This window comes from Montipora capricornis, chromosome 7, assembly GCF_036669925.1.
Source record: "Montipora capricornis isolate CH-2021 chromosome 7, ASM3666992v2, whole genome shotgun sequence".
Taxonomy (NCBI): Eukaryota; Metazoa; Cnidaria; class Anthozoa; order Scleractinia; family Acroporidae; genus Montipora; species Montipora capricornis.
In genome coordinates, this window is record NC_090889.1 from 7,348,856 (window position 1) to 7,368,855 (window position 20,000).

At 40.6% G+C, this 20,000-nt stretch overlaps 3 protein-coding genes across 3 annotated transcripts in view; 1 reads left to right on the forward strand and 2 right to left on the reverse strand.

Annotated features, from left to right (window-relative positions):
* Positions 1 to 5,809: 5,809 nt before the first annotated feature.
* LOC138057425 (uncharacterized) overlaps positions 5,810 to 20,000 on the reverse strand; it is a 61,968-nt gene continuing 47,777 nt past the window's right edge. The window contains exons 8-10 of the mRNA XM_068903450.1: positions 18,096 to 18,263; positions 17,242 to 17,442; positions 5,810 to 6,310 (exon numbers count right to left, since the gene is read on the reverse strand). Of these exons, the coding sequence (XP_068759551.1) occupies positions 5,937 to 6,310; positions 17,242 to 17,442; positions 18,096 to 18,263 (743 nt within the window). The 3' untranslated portion in view covers positions 5,810 to 5,936. The remainder of the gene's footprint in view (positions 6,311 to 17,241; positions 17,443 to 18,095; positions 18,264 to 20,000) is intronic.
* On the forward strand, positions 10,668 to 11,387 carry LOC138057516 (uncharacterized). Its single transcript, XM_068903515.1, has one exon. The coding sequence runs from the start codon at positions 10,668 to 10,670 to the stop codon at positions 11,385 to 11,387; it is 720 nt and encodes a 239-aa protein (XP_068759616.1).
* LOC138057517 (uncharacterized) lies at positions 13,090 to 13,770 on the reverse strand. Its single transcript, XM_068903516.1, has one exon. The coding sequence runs from the start codon at positions 13,768 to 13,770 to the stop codon at positions 13,090 to 13,092; it is 681 nt and encodes a 226-aa protein (XP_068759617.1).

Below are 20,000 nucleotides of genomic sequence, written 5' to 3' on the forward strand. Positions count from 1 at the left end.
CCGGGGCAAAAATATATTTAATTAGTAGCCACCGCCCTCAAGTTTAGAAATGCTCAAAACTAGGACAGAGGAATGATGTGTTTACATGCATGTTGTTTATTTCTCGCGGCGCTCTCGATCCACGTTGCTTGACTCAGACCCACGAAGGCAGTTTGTAGTAGTTCTCTTTGTAAACACACTGTCGAAAAGCTAGAATGCTGCGTTACACAACGAATACACTGGTCTGCCGGCTCATCTAAGTTAATAGATATTATATGTAAATCTGTTAGTTGGGAGCTATGAGCATCACTAAATGTCTGAAAACCAAAGTTTATCAAATTAAATCGAAATGACAGACAAAACAATAGCAGTCAGCAGTATCTCATAGTAATCAAGTTGCCTTTATTGTCTTTTGAATACAATCAATTCACCTGGGATTTTGTTCATAGTTTCCTCTATCTCGAGGCAGCAGATGCATTCCTTTTCTTGCTGTCCCTCCCAGTTCACGCAAAAACCACAGCTGTACCAAGTCGTATTTCCCCTTCTCGAGTCTTCGCTTTCGGTTGCTTCCTCTTCCTCGGATCCTGAACTTTCTCGCTTTGGTTCGAAAGAATATGGTTCAAGTTCCGCCATAAACTAACGTGTATTAACGACGAAGAAAGAGTTCTGTGTCGAGACTTACACGATGACAAGATTTTTGTGAAAAGTGGAAACTTGTTTGTGCACAATGACGTCACCACATGGCGGTAGACATTCCTTTTTTAGAAGTAACCGGAAGAAAAAGCTAACCAAATGGCGGGCGTTCAAATTGGAAAAACAACCAATGATTTCGGGCAAATTCAAGGCCTCCCAGGAAGAAAAAGGGTATTCCCTGTTTTTTTTTTTATTAAACGGACGTTATATTTCTCTACACTAATAAGACAGAAAAAATTTGGTCTTTTATCCTTCAGTTGTCCTTTTAATTCCTCGATCTGAAAGGACGGGAAGTACATTAAAAAAGCAAAGTAAGTGTTTTATAACAAACTTTCAACCTCGTCCGCATGGTCTCCTCACCCCAAGATTAGGGAAACTTAGGAGGGAAGCCTCGTTCAGTATTAACTTGATATTAACTTAATAAACTCGAACTTTTAACTTCGAACTTTGAACTTAGGGAATCTGCCCTGGGAACGAGGTTGTACAAACTTTGAGCGTTGTTTCCGCCGTTTAGGGGCCGATAAACATTGGTCAGCAATCTTTGCATGCACTATAACATTCCTGAAATGAAATCTCATCCACTGCAGTTCTACTGGAATTAACCTTCCTCCGAGAAAAGTCAATTAAGGCGGGAAATGAACTTTTAATAGCATACGGTTATAACAGGGATATATATCGCCACTTGCATGAAGCTTTTTAATTTGTGCTTGTAAGTTAAAATGCGCATCTGCTTTTCCAATTGCAGTTTTTTTTGTCTCTTACTCTTACTTTGTCTCTCAATTTTAGCAACACAATGCCACTTCATTCAATGCAGATGTTGTTAATGGCATGCCTCAATGTTGATTTAGTTATTGGGCCTAAACGTGTCCAACGATCTGGAATGGAATTGTCACATTGACTCCATTATCAAGAAAGTTAACAAACCCTTTTACAATTTGTCTCACCTTGGCTAAGTACCAGTGAGCTAGTTAATTTTTTTTTTTTTTGCTTTTGCACTCGCCTCAACCACGGAGTATGCGCGTCCTGTTTTTCATGAAACCCTTCCCGTGTACCTCTGCAACGAGCCTCAAGGAGTACACAAGCGGGCTATGCACATCATTTTCCCTTTTTGCTGAAATAGGGAGGCATTGGTTGAATCAGACTCAACAGATTAGAGTGTAATGTGAAGTGGTAGTTTTGTGCCCCATATGAACCATGTAAGCGTTAGCCCTACTAATGGAAATGGGCCCACACAAGGACAGAGGAAAACTCTTACCAGGGTGGGAAGTGCTACACGGCCAGCGTTTGCAAAAACGTAATCCTTCATTGGTTAAATCAGGCCTAATTAAACTTTCAGACCACCGCCAGGAACTAGTAGAAAAAATGTTATACAAAACGAACAGAACAAGTTCCATCCATCACCTTCTTTCTGTCCGTTACACATGTTCCTTGAACCTAAGAAATACACGGAAGTTTAGACCCGTTTTCAGGACGAATAGATCTCCTAACAGTCTTCTTACCCTTTACGCCCTTAAGGCTTGAACGATGTTACTAGAGTTCTACAATGTTTTGGATTACCTTTCTATGCTTCCTTAAGATATTAATTAACTTTCTTTATTGACATATACATATTTTATCGCAGTGCATATATATATAGTGTCACTTCTCTCGTATACTGTATACACAATGGTTTCAATTACTGGTAGGAATTTGAGGCACAACATTTTCTTGTAATAGCGAAGCTCCGCGCTCGCGTAAGGCGCGCGCGCCGAGCACCATAGTTAAGAAATAGAGGATATTACATGGCCGCTTGGAGATACGAAATTTCTCTTTTCCTGTTGAAATACTAAATCTTTTCACGAAAGGCATCGAAAGGTGAGATTTTCCTATGTAACCATAGCAACAGTAATCTTTTTAAGTGTGAAAATAACATGTTATCTTCACGTGTGAAGATATCATGTTTTCGCGTGAGAGCTCACTTAGTATTTCATTGGTGGTTATAGCGGAGCTCCGCGCGCGGAGCACCATTGTTATGATGCGAGAAGTCTTGGTTTTATAACCATAACGTCATCAACCGTCCGTACGTCCGTACGTCCATCCATCCATGTATGCCAATGTGACCAGTATCATGCTGGTTTACACCATACATCTTTGATATTGGACATCCATCTTTTGATTAATTGACACCTGTCAAAACAAGGTATCCGCTGACCAGAACCACCTGACCATATCGCGAGCTCAAGCTTAAGCTCACCGAGGTCAGCTGTTCTTTTTTTAAAGTTAACCTGAACATAAGTAAGGCTTCATTTTTCGCGCGCTTTACACAGTCAACGCTTTTCGTGTTCAGGTGGAAAACGGTTTGGAGATGTTTTCTTTCTGCATTTTGCGCTGGTTTCAATCCAGTTTGACGTATCATGATATCCGTGGTCCACACCGGTGGCTACGCACGACACGGCTACACGACCACACTAAGTCAACTATAGTTCTTACACAGTCAACGCTTTTCGTGTTCAGGTGGAAAAACGGTTTGGAAAATGTTTTATTTCTGTATTTTTTTGGTGGTTTCAACCCAGTTTGACATATCATGATAGCTTTGGTCCACACTGGCGGCTACGCGGTTATTCAAGTCAAGCATCGGAGGAATGACAACTTAAAGCTGAGTGTTTAGTTTTAATTTGTTTAGAACTGCTTTTTTCTCTGTATTGCAATTTTTGGCATATCTTTAGAAGCTCTGTAAAGGTTACATGACTCCTGGAGGACCTATGACTAGAACAGAAACGAAAGGAGAGCGAAAGAGAACGACAACGACAATACAGGATACCAGTAATAGCTCATACTTAGGGCGCGTTCGATTGACCCTATTCCGGAATAAGAATACGTCAGTGGAGTAATTTAAAACGGCATGTCTGGTGTTTTGAAGCAACAAGGATAATAAAGGTGTGTTTAAAATAGCATTTTAGGAGGTGTTTGACAATTTTAATGTGAGTTTTCGTAAAAACGAAGGATTTCTAACCTCTATTCCATGTATTCCTATTCTGGAATACGGTCAATCGAACGTACCCTTAGTGGAAGAAGTTACTCCACAAATTCTTTTCTTGGGGCACTAAACCGTCTGTTATTTTAAAAAAGTGGTTGAATCGGTTTTACTTTTGTTCAGGAATGACAATCGAATTTTTACTGTCAACGAGAAATCAATAACAATCATCTGTACTCTTTTGAACATCAAGAAAAAGTTGATGTGTTTGTTTATTTTGCTCTAGAATGCGAGCGAACAAGTGCTTTTTAATCCGTTTGCCCAACGTATATAACTGGTTTTCAATGTGCCTCGACAGTGACAAGAAAATTTTGCCTTTATGTTATAAACACGTAATCGCAATGAGTTCTCGTAAAATTAGGGGGGAATTTCATTAGCTTGTGTTTTCAGAAGTTTGTTCATAGCACCTAAACGTTATTTAAGCGTTGGAGTTGTTTGAAGTTCGTCCTTTCTTGGTTGCATTGCCGTATTTTGCCGATTCTTGTTCCAAGCTAACCTGGCGTGTTTCATCAAAATGTGAATGATCTCGTTCTCAGAAATAACGTGGGATAAAGTAGATCGGTAAAACTCATTTTTGTCCTTGAACTGACAAAGGTTTTTTTCTTTTTTTTTTTTTAATGGCTTCTCATTTAGGCGTGATTCCTATTCGCTAGCTATTGACAGTTGACTCTGAAATGGATTTTTCCCTTTCAATTCGCTAGCGTAGGGTGTGCTTGTTTTCTTTTAAAACTCATACGGTTCAAGAAAAATTCATTGAATTCCAAAGTAAATTTCACTCGAAAAACCGATATCGTACTCATGGCTTCGTGATTCATGCGATATCGGTTTTTAGGGTAAAATGTACCGTGGAATTCACTAGTTAGGCAATCATTTTTTCTGTAGAAGAGAGCAAAGAAAATGTTTAACTATTAAAGCAGCAACAGTAAACATCAAAACGCGGAGAATTCGAAACCTTTTATTTTCACTAACCCTACGGGCAGTAAGAATAAATAACCAGGTAGCTCCTCTATTACGCTTGGCTAAATCTATGTATTAATCCTATAAATCAACTTATGGTTTTAAAATTACTATCACTAAACCATCCATCTCCCTTTTCTTGCGAACCAACGACTTTTTTCTTTTTTCTTTTTATTGCTACCTTATTTTAAACTCTGACCTGGATGGGAATTGGATACGACCCTTGGATTTGATCTGAGCGTTGCTCTACCGACTGAGCTTCAATGCCAGACGGGAGCAAGCCGTGTTCATCAAGGATCTTATTTCTCTGCAATTGAACAGGTACGATGAAAGGGAACTAGATTGGTTTTCCTTGTGCCTGGCCATTTCCATGACAATGGCAAACGCTCAAGTAATGTTTTAGGAATTGCCAAGCGCTAACGAAACTCAACAATATACACGAACATGGACTAACTACATTTGCCAAAACAAGTGGTATTCATAACTTTGATAAAGACTGTCCGGGTGAAAATAGTTTTGAGAAGGACTGTTTGTGTCGGCATTGACACCTTGAGCGGAGGTCATTTTCAAATTCAAGTGATCGTCTTTGGGGGACAAGTGCACTGTTATGAAGAGCCCCATGAATTGGATAGAAACCTTGTAAAACAGAACTCCAACAACATACCATCAAATTTCGTAATTAAAGTAATCACCCTCGTGTTCTTCATTTTTCTCGCGGTATATTAAGATGCGCGTAAGTGTCCATGAGAGTTGTGCTGCTGGTGGCGAAGCCGATGGAATTGTAAGCAGTGTTAAAAAGATTCTCTCGCGGGTTCGCGGCTTGGTGCAAAGCGTGCGCGCTGGAGATTTAAGCAAAAACGTTTTTGAGCCACGGACAGCAACCGGAGGTGGACTTTTTTTGCCATTATGGGGCAGTGGTTTCACACCCATTTTCTAGCAACAACCCTTTTCAGAGTAGAGACATTTATTAGCAATGCAAATAAGGTAACGACAACGCAAGGAAAAAGGGAAAACGCTCCAACCCCTGTTGCTGTCCGTCTTCAAAAAAACCTCGTGCTTAAACTTCCAAATCCGAGTCAGCCAGACATGGTTCTTTAGGCGCAGCTACGAATCTAAATCTGTCAAAAGTCGACAACTAAAGCAACAAGTAAAGCAACACCACATAAATGCTCGTAATTTTTTATTTCTCCTTTGACGGGTTCCATGCTATGTAAACTACTATAACCTAGCGGGTCACCCAAAATTACTCAGTTTCACGCACTGTCTTCCTATGCACAGGCCTTTATTGTCCATTTTAAACATCATTATCAACCATCGGGCAATTATTTATCCTTTTGCACACAAAAGGAAGATTTTCCTTGCCATCCCTCGCTTCCCATGTACCGTCTGCATTCATGGCTGCAAACATTTCATCCTCAGGAACATCTGACTTCCAGTTATGGAAATCCACCTCACTTTCGTCCAGCCAAACCCAGGATTTATCGTTGTTTCCTTTCCTTTTCATTCCGATCCAGATACGCTCTTGATTTCCCATTAGATTTCTGACTTTTTCAGTCTCCTTTCTGCTGTGAATGCTGGTCAAATGACCGTCGCCCGTCTCCTGGCATTTCTGCTCAGCTTCGCGTGCCGTTTTGGCCGTGCCGTCAAACTTGTAGATGAAAAACTCCGCTGTAAGAAAACAGTTGACAACTAATTAATTGATCGTAAGAACTTCGTTTTAAATCATATTCCTGCTTTTGCCTGTCATAAGGCTATTAGTCTCAGTGTGCCACCAATTGTTCAAAGGTTAGATAACAGTGTCCACTGGATAAATCACTATCCATTAATCCAGTGGCCAATATACTGCGTAGTGATTTACCCCTTGGATAGTGTTGGCCAAATCTCCTCTGTCTCCTTCACGCCTTTCAACTTTTACCGCAAGCGACGGCATGGTGTCAACATTCTTCTTGTCCTATTTTGAAAAGCACTGAGACAATTCTAAGCTGTTGTCATCAAATAAGAAACGGTTAAATTCTTTGAAACCGACCAATACAACTGTTTAATTCAGCTTTTTGGTGAATTTGAACGTCCCCCTCCCCTCCCCCCTACCTTCCCAGGCAATTGTCGGGTGTTATTTTCTTTTTCAATTTATACTTGCCAGGGGTGGGGCATTTACCAAGACAAGGCAGCCCGGAGGTGGGACATTGTCAAAGACGATACCCTCTTTCAGATTTTATTAGTAATACACGCTTCCACCTCCTCTTATTGTTCTGATTGCCCACACTATAAAAATGTGAAATAAGTTATGAAAAAAAAAAAAAAAATAGTGAAACGTTGTTAGCCTACTTCCCAACCCCCGGAACTAATACAGAGTACTGACCACTGACGGAGTACTAACAACACCTTTTACAGCTTTGCTGGGAAAAGCTTGGAATACGTGAATTCGGAGGTAAAAACCTATCTGATTGAGATGCTTAGTCGAGTCTTTCTTAAGAAAGTGATTGCTCCCTATTAATTTATTGAAAATATACGACTGAAAAGTGATCGGTGAGGTTCCAACATATTTCTTTTCAACGATAGCTGCTGTTATTTGAATAATAATTTGAGTTGCTTAAAGGATTCGTATCCATAGATCATTATTGTTTGACTATGGTTTATTTGACTACTATTTACAGGGCTAAAAATTCTTTGAAATATAAAAAAACCCGAACGTTTTCGGCGTTAAGCCATCTTCAGGGTAGTTTGACCGTCCGTATGATTGTGTATTTATCTCTATCAGACAAGTCCCGATGGGTAAAGTCTCACTATGTAGCAATATTTATTTATTGTGGAACTCAGTTCAGACCCATGATTTTAAAAATGCAAGAGTAATTTGGCCCTACTGTAAGGATTTATTCGTATTAGCTGGCCCCACCTTGTGGCATTTGCAACATAACTGAAGAAAAAGAGAAATTCCCAACAAATGCTCGGGGGGAAGGGGTTCACACATTACATCATAATATTTTAACTCCTCCAGCTCTAGAATGTTGCAGAGCACTGTGCAAGAAGTAATTAATGAGAAAAATATGTTTTTTTTTTTCATGACAGCTAAAATTGGCAAAGCGTCTGGTGACGCTGTCTAACAATGCGATAATTTTTTTTTATTTTTTTAAGCAATCTATTTGCAAGGTATGAACCATCAAAACAAAGACATTCAAAACAACTTGATGGGAATAAGCTTGTCTTTTCTCTTTACCTAGTAAACGCTGGACACAAAACCAAAACGTGGTATAATATTATGTGTAATGTGATTTGTTAACCTAGAATTATATGCTAGAAGAAAATATTACTCGTTTTGGTGGTCTGCACTTTTGTACGTACAAACATTTTAATGTACTGCACGTGCAAAACAACTGGGTTTACTTTGTTTTTTTGCCCGGTGACAGCAATGGAGCTCACGCAACAGGTAAGCAACACTTTTTGCTTCTCGTACCTTCATTCGGAACTCGAGTAAGGTAGGATTACGTAGTCATTTCAGTGATACAATTAACCATGCATTTCCTTGATGCGATGCTTATCTCATACAACACAGGAAAATAAGTAGTATACCAGGTGGGGTTCGGCGGCGGGCGCATCATGCGGATCGTGCGAACCGATCCGCATCATGAAATACGAACATAGAGTTATAGATCGACATGATGAAATCAAGAATGGGGATAAGGCTCATTTGGGACAAACCAATCTGGTAGTGATTACTTCATTTTGGTCTATTTTATCACAGAATATTTGCATTGTAGGGCAGAGCACCACATGTCTGACCAGCCTCATACAAGACGTGATTTGAATATTTGATAACTCGAACGGGACCAATGCACTTGATTGCACACATACACATATCCTATGTGGATATTTAATAAGCTGAACGGGGCAGACATAATTGATTGCAGTCTGTGTGCAAGAAACCACCACTCAACTCTTTGTTAAAGAAACTCATTCACGCTATTTGTTGATGAGGTATTTTCTTTATACTAAACCCATGATGTTAACTTTCGCTAATCGCACAGTTCTATTAGGCACAATCGCTATAAGCACACCAGCAAACGTATTTTTCCTTAATTTTAGTTCTGGTAGATTTTTTTCATCATTAACTGTCCGTTTATACTTCTTCTCCATTCTCTTCCGCAATTTCAATCCTTGTTTCTTGTATTAAAGTGCAGCATACGTCTATGTAATCGATTCCAAGTCTGTACGTAAGGAAAACGCTCTTCAACGTTTGTCGTAACTTTTCACTCTTTCCTTTATTTAACGACCGATCTTTTCCATCACTTTGGTTGAACATCATTAATAACCCACCAACACAATTGATTGCGCAAATACAAAGAGTCCTTATTGTTTAATTGTTTTTTTGTTTGTTTATGAGACGTGACTCGAATATAGAATGAGACCAACTCACACGGGACTGGGACAATTGTTTGTTTCACCATCGTCTTGACCACACAAACACCTGTGTCCACACATGCCCAAGCATGCCCATTTGACGTCATAATAGAGTCCTAAAAGAGTCATGCAGAGATAAATTCGATACCTCAGAAATATTTGTTCATTTTAACGGGTTGCGCTAGCGGAGTGCGGATCAAAGGAGACACTTCCTTCGCAAGATGGCTTTAATCTGTGAAATTTGTGAGAAACAGTTCACCCAGATGACGAACTTGACACGACACAAGAAGGCAATTCATGGTGGTAATTATTTTACTTGTGAACAATGTGGTAAATCCTTTAATTGGAAAGATATCTTGAAACGTCAAATAAATAAACATTCTCAAGAGAAGACCCACCAATGTCAGCATTGTTCTCGTAACTTCTGTCGCCATGATGAGTGTTTGGAACACCAGAAGCTATGTGAGTTTGAGAAATTTGAGGAACACCGAGACAGCGGCAAGCGAAAATATAACGAAGGAGAAGAAAACGGACAGCAGAGAGTAAAACAATCAAAATGGGATGACGCAACGACCAATACGACTACGGAGGGAAATAATGTACACTCAGGTGAAGATGCTGGTTGTTCTGAAACTCTTTGTGCTTTTACCACCCAATTCCTCGCAAATTCATCATTACCGACCATATGTGGATGAAGTGAACTTGGATGGTATCGAATGTCCTGTACCTGTCAGTAAGATCCCAAGCTTTGAGAAGAAGAACAACATTTCTGTCGACTTGTTTGGATTTGAAGACGGAGATTTGTTCCCGGTGTACCTCACCAAAGAACGCGAGTTTCCGGTGGATGTTAACTTGCTGTTGTTTTCAAGATGGGAGAAACGTCATTATTGCCTAATCAAAAATCTCAACCGACTACTTTCCAACCAAACAAGGCACAAAGCTCAAATGTATTACTGTCCTTATTGCCTACATGGACTTGTTCGAGAGCAGCTACTGGAAAGCCACAAGCCACTCTGTAGTCAGCATGGACCTCAGAGGATTGAACTACCAAATGAGGATAACATGTTTCTCCAGATTAAGAATTTCCAAAACCACCTACGAGTCCCCTTTATCATTTACGCTGATTTTGGAGAGCCTGACCACCAAGATACAGTCCTCCTCACCGGATCCTCGCAAATCCTCGACGGAGAAATTTCAGAAACATCGAGCCTGTGGTTTTGCTTACGTAATTGTCTCTCCAAAACCAGAATACTGTAAACCTCCCGTAGTCTATCGCGGAGCAGATGCAGCGGATAAGTTCCAAGAAGCGTTACAACAAGAAGAGAAAAGAATCCATATTCTCGTGAAAGAGATTGTTCCTATGCAGTTGACCCCTTCCGAAGAACAAGAATTTCAACAAGCCACTCATTGTCACATTTGTAGAGGTGTTGATCGGGCTCGAGATCACTGCCATCTTACTGGTAAATTCAGAAGGGCGGCCCATTACGCTTGCAATTTGAATGTTCAATTCACGTGTCGAATTCCGGTCATTTTTTCATAATCTCAGAGGCTACGACTCCCACCTCATTATGCAAGTTGCGGGAAAGTTGAAGAACAAGACCATCAATTGTAACAAACAATTCCAAACAATATGGAAAATTATATTTCCTTCTCGATTGGCGGCCACTTGGATTTTCTGGACTCACTTCAGTTCAAGACTGCCTCTTTAGAAAAGCTTGTTTCGAATCTGGCAAAGGAGGGAGATGCTAAATTTCATGTTCTCAAGCGCTACATCGAGACGAGCAAAGTACCTCTCCTGTTGAGAAAAGGCGTGTATCCATACCATTATATGGACGATATGATCAAGTTTCAAGAGCGACAACTCCCATCCAAAGAAGCCTCCTTCAGCCAGCTTACCGAAGAGCATATCAGCGATGAAGATTACCAGCATGCACAAATAGTGTTTGCAAGCTTTCAATTGCAAACTCTTGGCGAGTACCACGATCTCTGTTTTCTCTCCGACGTATTACTGCTGGCTGATGTCTTTGAAAACTTTCGAAGCGTCTGTTTGAACTACTATGAATTAGACCCCGCTTATTACTACACCACTCCTGGTCTGGCTTTGTCCGCCAGCCTTAAGATGACGGATGTGGAATTAGAATTATTAACCGAGCCGGACATGTACTTGTTTGTCGAAGAGGGCGTCCGAGGCGGTATTTCCATGATCAGCAATCGTTACGTCAAGGCAAACAACCCATATGTACCTGGCTTTGACTCGACTCAGGACAAGAACTATATCATGTACTTGGACGCCAACAACTTGTACGGATTGGCCATGGGTCAACCTCTCCCAAAGCACGACTTTTTCTAGTTGATGGAGCATGAAATTGAGGAGCTGAATGTCATGTGGCCTAGTGGTTAGGGCGCTTGCCTTGAGATCCGGAGATCCCGGGTTCAAGACCCTTTCTGACCATTCGTTGAATTTGATCCTGGTAATCCCTGGTTCAACTTCCCAGCTGCACTTGTGAATAGCCAACTGGTTTGCCTCCGGCCAGTTGGGATTCTTAACAGTTGTAGTTGTTGAACTGTTGTTTCGTTGTGTTTCATTGGCCCTGAAAACCCCCTACGGGGAGCGGTCAACTAAGTGTATATTGTATTGTATTGTAAGAATTCGTTGGCTTTCGACCTCAAATGTACTCTATCCTATTCACAGAAGACAGCAATCAAGGGGAAAAGAAAACAGGGAAAGGCATTTCAAAGAATGTAACCAAGTGAAAAATCAGACATCAAGATTATAAAACTTGCCTCTTGGGTAGAGGTCATCTGTCTTAACATCATAGAACAAGCTGTCGGTATCTGTAAACAGCAATTTAGCCTGGGGTCCGTACTTTGAGACCATCTAATTGTAGTGGAAATCGTACATCAGGACTTTAGACAGATCAAGAATCGTAAAGCCGACGTAAATCGGGCTATTCAGGTACAAGTTGGTCTTTTTTATACAGATGGCGGCTAGATCTTCAGAAAAGATGCGGAAGGCATCAAAGGCGGGTGAGGCGGTAAGTTTGTTGAGTTTCCTTGGATTGGTCACCAGCTTGGCATTCACACGCTTTTGCAAGTTTTCCATAGTTTTGCCAAATACCGCATTGTTCATAAGTTTGAAGAAATCTTTTTCAAAGCCATTGGACGCTTGTTTTCTTTTTTCCGTGTTGAAGTCGATGTAACTCTTTAACCACGTACTCTGTGCAAAACCAAGTGCCCGATGGATCTTTGTTAGCTTCATGCCAAGGTCTAAGTACAGCTTCAGGTTGCGGTAATGAAGAATGTAGTGCGTTTTGTCGCAGAGATTTGGGACCAGTTTAGGTACGGGCGCACCACCCAGTTTCAAGACTTGTGTCAACTGCTGACAGTAGGGAGACAGCATGTTTAGGGTCACTTTCATCGTCTCTGGTGCTAGGGGATGATCCGAGTGGAGATCGTGGAGTTCTTTTGGGTATTCTAGATGTACTCCAAGAATGTACCCTTCTTCACAATCATCGGGTATAGACATGACATTCAGCTCCTCAATTTCATGCTCCATCAACTAGAAAAAGTCGTGCGTTGGGAGAGGTTGACTCATGGCCAATCCATACAAATTGTTGGCGTCCAAGTACATGATATATGTTACGAGTTCGAATGTTTTGAGGAAAGGTAGCTTGCAAACTAAACTGAACGCAGGGTTATCGGAACAACAACAAGACGATTTATTCCAAAAATGAACGTAGTTTCCAGGAAGTAAGACTCTTAACAACACGTACTCGACAAACTTACACGGCCTCCGCCAACTTGAATAAACACTGCTTCTGTCACACTTGACTAAACACGGCCAACGCCAACTCTCTTCGCTTGTGAAAAACTAGTTAAAAAAACTCCGCTTAGACTCGTCTACTTATATACTCTCACAATAAGCTTCTAGAACTTTCTAAAATAGTAATCAATCTAATTATAGAAAGATTACAAAATACACCGATTTAGAAACGCTTACGCACGAACCTAAAAATAAACAAACTACGAACTCTCGCGAAGCGTCTAGAAAGTCACGCTAGACATGCAATGCTATTTTTCGTAACAATATAGTTCTTGTCCTGAGTCGAGTCAAAGCCAGGTACATATGGGTTGTTTGCCTTGACGTAACGATTGCTGATCATGGAAATACCGCCTCGGACGCCCTCTTCGACAAACAAGTACATGTCCGGCTCGGTTAATAATTCTAATTCCACATCCGTCATCTTAAGGCTGGCGGACAAAGCCAGACCAGGAGAGGTGTAGTAATGAGCGGGGTCTAATTCATAGTAGTTCAAACAGACGCTTCGAAAGTTTTCAAAGACATCAGCCAGCAGTAATACGTCGGAGAGAAAACAGAGATCGTGGTACTCGCCAAGAGTTTGCAATTGAAAGCTTGCAAACACTATTTTTGCATGCTGGTAATCTTCATCGCTGATATGCTCTTCGGTAAGCTGGCTGAAGGAGGCTTCTTTGGATGGGAGTTGTCGCTCTTGAAACTTGATCATATCGTCCATATAATGGTATGGATACACGCCTTTTCTCAACAGGAGAGGTACTTTGCTCGTCTCGATGTAGCGCTTGAGAACATGAAATTTAGCATCTCCCTCCTTTGCCAGATTCGAAACAAGCTTTTCTAAAGAGGCAGTCTTGAACTGAAGTGAGTCCAGAAAATCCAAGTGGCCGCCAATCGAGAAGGAAATATAATTTTCCATATTGCTTGGAATTGTTTGTTACAATTGATGGTCTTGTTCTTCAACTTTCCCGCAACTTGCATAATGAGGTGGGAGTCGTAGCCTCTGAGATTATGAAAAAATGACCGGAATTCGACACGTGAATTGAAAATTCAAATTGCAAGCGTTATGGGCCGCCCTTCTGAATTTACCAGTAAGATGGCAGTGATCTCGAGCCCGATCAACACCTCTTTAAATGTGACAATGAGTGGCTTGTTGAAATTCTTGTTCTTCGGAAGGGGTCAACTGCATAGGAACAATCTCTTTCACGAGAGTATGGATTCTTTTCTCTTCTTGTTGTAACGCTTCTTGGAACTTATCCGCTGCATCTGCTCCGCGATAGACTACGGAAGGTTTACAGTATTCTGGTTTTGGAGAGACAATTACGTAAGCAAAACCACAGGCTCGATGTTTCTGAAATTTCTCCGTCGAGGAGTTGCGAGGATCCGGTGAGGAGGACTGTATCTTGGTGGTCAGGCTCTCGAAATCAGCGTAAATGATAAAGGGGACTCGTAGGTGGTTTTGGAAATTCTTAATCTGGAGAAACATGTTATCCTCATTTGGTAGCTCGATCCTCTGAGGTCCATGCTGACTACAGAGTGGCTTGTGGCTTTCCAGTAGCTGCTCCCGAACAAGTCCATGTAGACAATAAGAACAGTAATACTTTTGAGCTTTGTGCCTTGTTTGGTTGGAAAGTAGTCGGTTGAGATTTTTGATTAGGCAATAATGACCTTTCTCCCCTCTTGAAAACAACAGCAAGTTAACATGCATCGGGAACAAATCTCCGTCTCCAAATCCAAACAAGTTGACGGAAATGTTGTTGTTCTTCTCAAACTTTGGGATCTTACTGACAGGTACAGGACATTCGATACCATCCAAGTTCACTTCATCCACATATGGTCGGTAATGATGAATGCGCTCTGGGTTAGATTTGCGAGGAATTGGGTGTAAAGCATCCAAGATGCTCCACATGAAACAATTGTTATCCCCGTTTTCAACGTTAATGATGGCTGTCTTATCCTTCAATTTCTTGGGTACAGGTACATAGCTAGAACCTTTTAATGGTTTGTACTAAGCCACGTTCAAATCAAGGTGCAGGATTTCCGATAGCGTCCAACCACTTCTGGTTTGCTTCACCAAGTTGTTCTTTAATTTCATGATCGTTCACGGTTGTCATGCAAAGACTTCTTAAATGGGGTTCTGAAATTTCGTCGGATCATTCCGCTTAACTTCACTTGAACACTGACAAACCACTTAACTCCCCTCTTAGCTTTCAGTTCTTGGCTTAGGCGATTGACCAGTGACTCTTTCTTACCGTATAGTAACTTACTGAGGTCATTTTTTTTTTAATTCGATGTTTGAACTTGAGGGTTTTCAGGGAGTCTTTCACTGCGGTGGTAAAAGCACAAGGAGTTTCAGAACAACCAGTATCTTCACCTGAGTGTACTTTATTTCCCTCCGTAGTCGTATTGGTCGTTGCGTCATCCCATCTTGATTTTTTTACTCTCTGCTGTCCATTTTCTTCTCCTTCGGGATATTTTTGCTTGCCGCTGTCTCGGTGTTCCTCAAATTTCTCAAACTCACATAGCTTCCGGTGTTCCAAACACTTATCATGGCGATAGAAGTTACGAGAACAATGCTGACATTGGTGGGTCTTCTCTTGAGAATGATTCTTTATGTGACGTTTCAAGATATCTTTCCAATTAAAGGATTCCCCACATCGCTCACAAGTAAAATAATTACCACCATGAATTGCCTTCTTGTGTCGTGTCAAGTTCGTCATCTGGGTGAACTGTTTCTCACAAATTTCACAGATGAAAGCCATCTTGCGAAGGAAGTGTCTCCTTTGATCCGCACTCCGCTAGCGCAACCCGTTAAAATGAACAAATATTTCTGAGGCATCGAATTTATCTCTGCATGACTCTTTTAGGACTCTATTATGACGTCAAATGGGCATGCTTGGGCATGTGTGGACACAGGTGTTTGTGTGGTCAAGACAATGGTGAAACAAACAAATGTGCCTTTCCTTGTGAGTTGGTCTCATTCTATATTCGAGTCACGTCTCATAAACAAACAAACAAACAAACAATAAGGACTCTTTGTATTTGCGCAATCAATTGTGTTGGTGGGTTATTAATGATGTTCAACCAAAGTGATGGAAAAGATCGGTCGTTAGGGTTAGGGTTAGGGTAAGGGGTCGTCAGGGTTAGGCCAGTCCCGTGTGAGTTGGTCTCATTCTATATTCGAGTCACGTGTCATAAACAAAAAAATAAACAAATAAACAATAAGGACTCTTTGTATTTGCGCAATCAATTGTGTTGGTGGGTTATTAATGATGTTCAACCAAAGTGATGGAAAAGATCGGTCGTTAAATAAAGGAAAGAGTGAAAAGTTTCGACAAACGTTGAACAACATTTTCCATACGGACAGACTTAGAATCGATTTCATAGACGTATGCTGCACTTTAATACAAGAAACAAGGATTGTAATTGCGGAAGAGAATGGAGAAGAAGTATAAACGGACAGTTAATGATGAAAAAAATCTACCAGAATGACAATTAAGGGAAAATACCTTTGCAGGTGTGCTTATAGCGATTGTGCCTCCAGAACTGTGCGGTTAACGAAAGTTCACATCATGGGTTTAGTATTAAGAAAATACTTCATCAACAAATAGCGTCAATGAGTTTCTTTAACAAAGGGTTGTGTGGTGGTTTCTTGCACACAGACTGCAATCAATTATGTCTGCCCCGTTCAGCTTATTAAATATCCACATAGGTAACAATAATAATGCTTTGTATGTGTGCAATCAAGTGCGTTGGTCCCGTTCGAGTTATCAAATATTCAAATCACGTCTTGTATGAGGCTGGTCAGACGCGTGGTGCTCTGCCCTACAATGCAAATATTCTGTGATAAAATAGACCAAAATGAAATAATCATTACCTGATTGGTTTGTCCCAAATGAGCCTTACTCCCATACTTGAATTTCATCAAGTCGATCTATAACTCTATGTTCGTATTCACTGATGCGGATCGATTCGTACGATCCGCATGGTCCGCCCTCCGCAGAACCCCCACTTGGTATACTACTAAAATATGATTTCTTCTTTTCACTTCGTTTATGAGTACAACGTACACTGTCATAAGGTACACACCAGTTGTTTTGGTAAGTCATTTGTGGCACGTTTACATCTTTCGTATAATTATACATGTAATTAAGGCATACAACTTGACTTTGGCGTGGCAGGCGCTGGGTTAATTAATGCTGGGCTCTTGAAAAAATTACTCGAGCCCGAAGGGCTCCCGGAAAATTTTCTTAGGTAGCAGGCTTGGAAGGTCAAATATTTTACCGCACAGGGTCCAGCGCATTACTTTGAAGCCTTGTAATTCTATTATAAATTATACTGCGTTTAAAACTCGGGTACCTGTTAGGAATTCCGAGTCACAAATACTAACCATTATTCATTTTCTGGTAATAGCAGATGCCTAGCCCGCTTAGCACGCCTTTGTGATATTGTGGAGGCCTCACTATGGCAGGGCCACCTGGAGATGGCGTGATTAAACCAAGAGCGGTCAAGCCCGCCACTATTTCTGTATCCGTAGCACCGCATACCCTCTGGCACTGACTTCCCTCTTTCACAAGCGTAAACGGTGTTTCTGTGTGATTGAAATGGTCATGGTCAAAGGCTTGCTTCTTGTTATTGACTTAATATTATTATTATTATTATCATCATGATCATCATGATCATCATCATTATCGTTATTTGTATTAATTTAACTAAATATTAAAACTTAAGTAATAGGCCAGTTTCGAACTGTACAGGAAAAAAAAGAACGGAGTCGAGGTTCAGGGGAATAATTAGCATTTTTCTTCGTCAAAATCAAAAGAAAAGGAAAATTATTCCCCTAAATCTCGACTCTCTTCCCATGTTCTTGCATCGCAAAATTCGAAACTAGCCTATTTGAGCCTTATGCCGCCACTGTTTGCCCATGGCAGTGTTCACCATGAAAGCTCTCCTACTTTCGACACCACTTGCGAATCTATTCCTTATCGCTTAGAAAACTTTTTTTTTTTTTTTTGTAATCCCTATTGTCTATTACAATATAATCTTTGTGTATAAATATTGCTTATAGTAAACAAAGCAAGGAATTAAATTGAATTGGCAGAAAAATCAGGATTTTTTGCGAGTATGTCCGAGTCGTCAGCGATAAATACATCTTTTCAAAAAGGCGATGCTCGATAACACGAAAAATACCGATATCGCGACTGCGCGACTGCGCGTTCTGATTGGTTTAAATAGCCCACTCACCTAGTGGTAAATGAATTCCATTGGAGGCAAACGCGTCTTGTCGGCAGCAGTAATAAAAAGTTAAAAAAAGCGCTGAGTCGTCGTATCTTCCATCAGGATATTCACCACTCAAAACTTTTCCTTTGTTTGAAAGTTGTACCCAGTCCACTGAGGCGTTTTGGAAACCAGCTGTTAGTGATATAAACATGTTAAGAACATTATTTCTTATATTAAAATGCAGATTGAGATTTTAATTTTTCGATCTTTTGCGCTGTTTTTGTTTTGTTTTGTTTTGTTTTGTTTTTGCTTTTTGTTTTTTTGTTTTTTTTTTTTACGATAAAGCAGTAGGCTCTAAAAATTACTACATACAAGTAGCACTGCATTACAATATAAAAGATACAGAGTAAGAAACTTTTGTAGTCAAGGCTTCAGAGTTGGTCACTGTCAGGCTAACTTTCAATTGCGTAGACATTGAGTAGAGGGGCAAAAAAGAGAAAAAATGAGAAAACTGTGACTCTTAGACTTTGAAATTTGTGGTTAGTAGTTAGTTAGTTCTTGAAAAGGTGGATAGCACTGTCCACTGCATAAGTCACTATCCTGTGGATAATTTAATTGCTTTTGATAGCACTTATCCGCTGAATAACATGGAGTTTGGAATAGGGAGCTTGAGCAAATACGACGGCAACGGCAACGGCAACGTGAATATCACCTCAAAATATAAATACGCGTTATTGTAATGTAGAGGAGAAAATGAAAATTTCTTGTCAGGTGCCGCCATTCTCCATAAAACGCGAAATTGGCTATTTTACGCTGTTGGCGTGCTGACGACGTACAAAAATGAAAAACGCACGCACAGAGCGTGCAAAACTTTTCTTTTTACTTATCAAATATGCAAATTGGTGACGTTCTCGTTGCCGTCACAGTTGCCATTAGGGAGCTTAAGCAACGACAACGGCGACGGCAACGAGAACGTCATCACAAAATATAAATTTACGTTATTGTAATCGCTTCGTGACTATTTCAACGTTTTTAATATGACAAGGGTGAGGTATCTCCTCAAAGATGACACCAGTCAGAACGGCACTCCATTTTAGGAGAGAAAATGAAAATTTATCCTCAAGTGCTGACGTTCTTCATAAAACCAAAAACTTGGCTATTTCACGTTTTTGCTTTGCTGACGACGGCAAACAAATGGACAAAAGTGAAAAGCGCACGTGCAGGGCGTGCAAAGCTATTGTTTTTACCCACTAAATATGCAAATTCGTGACGTTCTCGTTGCCGTCGCCGTTGTCGTTGCTTTAGCTCCCTATTGCTCCCGCGACGGCAACGGGAACGCCACAAATTCCGCAAATTTAATGAGGAAAAAACAAGGAATTTGCAGGCTCTGCGTGTGTTTTTTTTCATTTTTGTACATTTCTTTCCTTTCCTCGTGAAGTCTGCAAGGTGAAATGACCAATTCTCAAGTTTTACGGAGAACGCGAACATACAGCGTCGAATCTGAAAATTTTCTCTCCCAGCTTCAACATCCCACCTCTCGATTCAGTTGGATAGTTCTGTTGCTTTTCAAAAGTAGCAAACTGATATAACGACGAAATAGATTGATAAGCCAGAACTTGCCATAGTAAGTGACGCTTTCGTTGAAGTCGTCTCGTAGACCTTAGACTAGTCTATAAATCACTATCCAATGGATGTCTCAAATTGTTTTGATAGCGCTTATCCACTGAATAGCGACTTAACCCGTGAATAGCACTTATTAACAACAGGATAAGCTAAAGAATAGGAAGACAAAGAGGGCACTTACGACAGCTTTGTCGGAATAGTGAGAAATCACTAATACGACATACCAATAATGATGATATTACAGACCAGGGCCGAGTCGTTCCGAGCACGATTAGTGCTGATCGTAGCCTCCCTGGGAGACGTTCT

Excerpts from the sequence above, each read along its gene's own strand:
- LOC138057516 (XM_068903515.1), top strand. The coding sequence starts at position 10,668 with ATGGAAAATTATATTTCCTTCTCGATTGGCGGCCACTTGGATTTTCTG.
- LOC138057517 (XM_068903516.1), bottom strand. The coding sequence starts at position 13,770 with ATGGAAAATTATATTTCCTTCTCGATTGGCGGCCACTTGGATTTTCTG.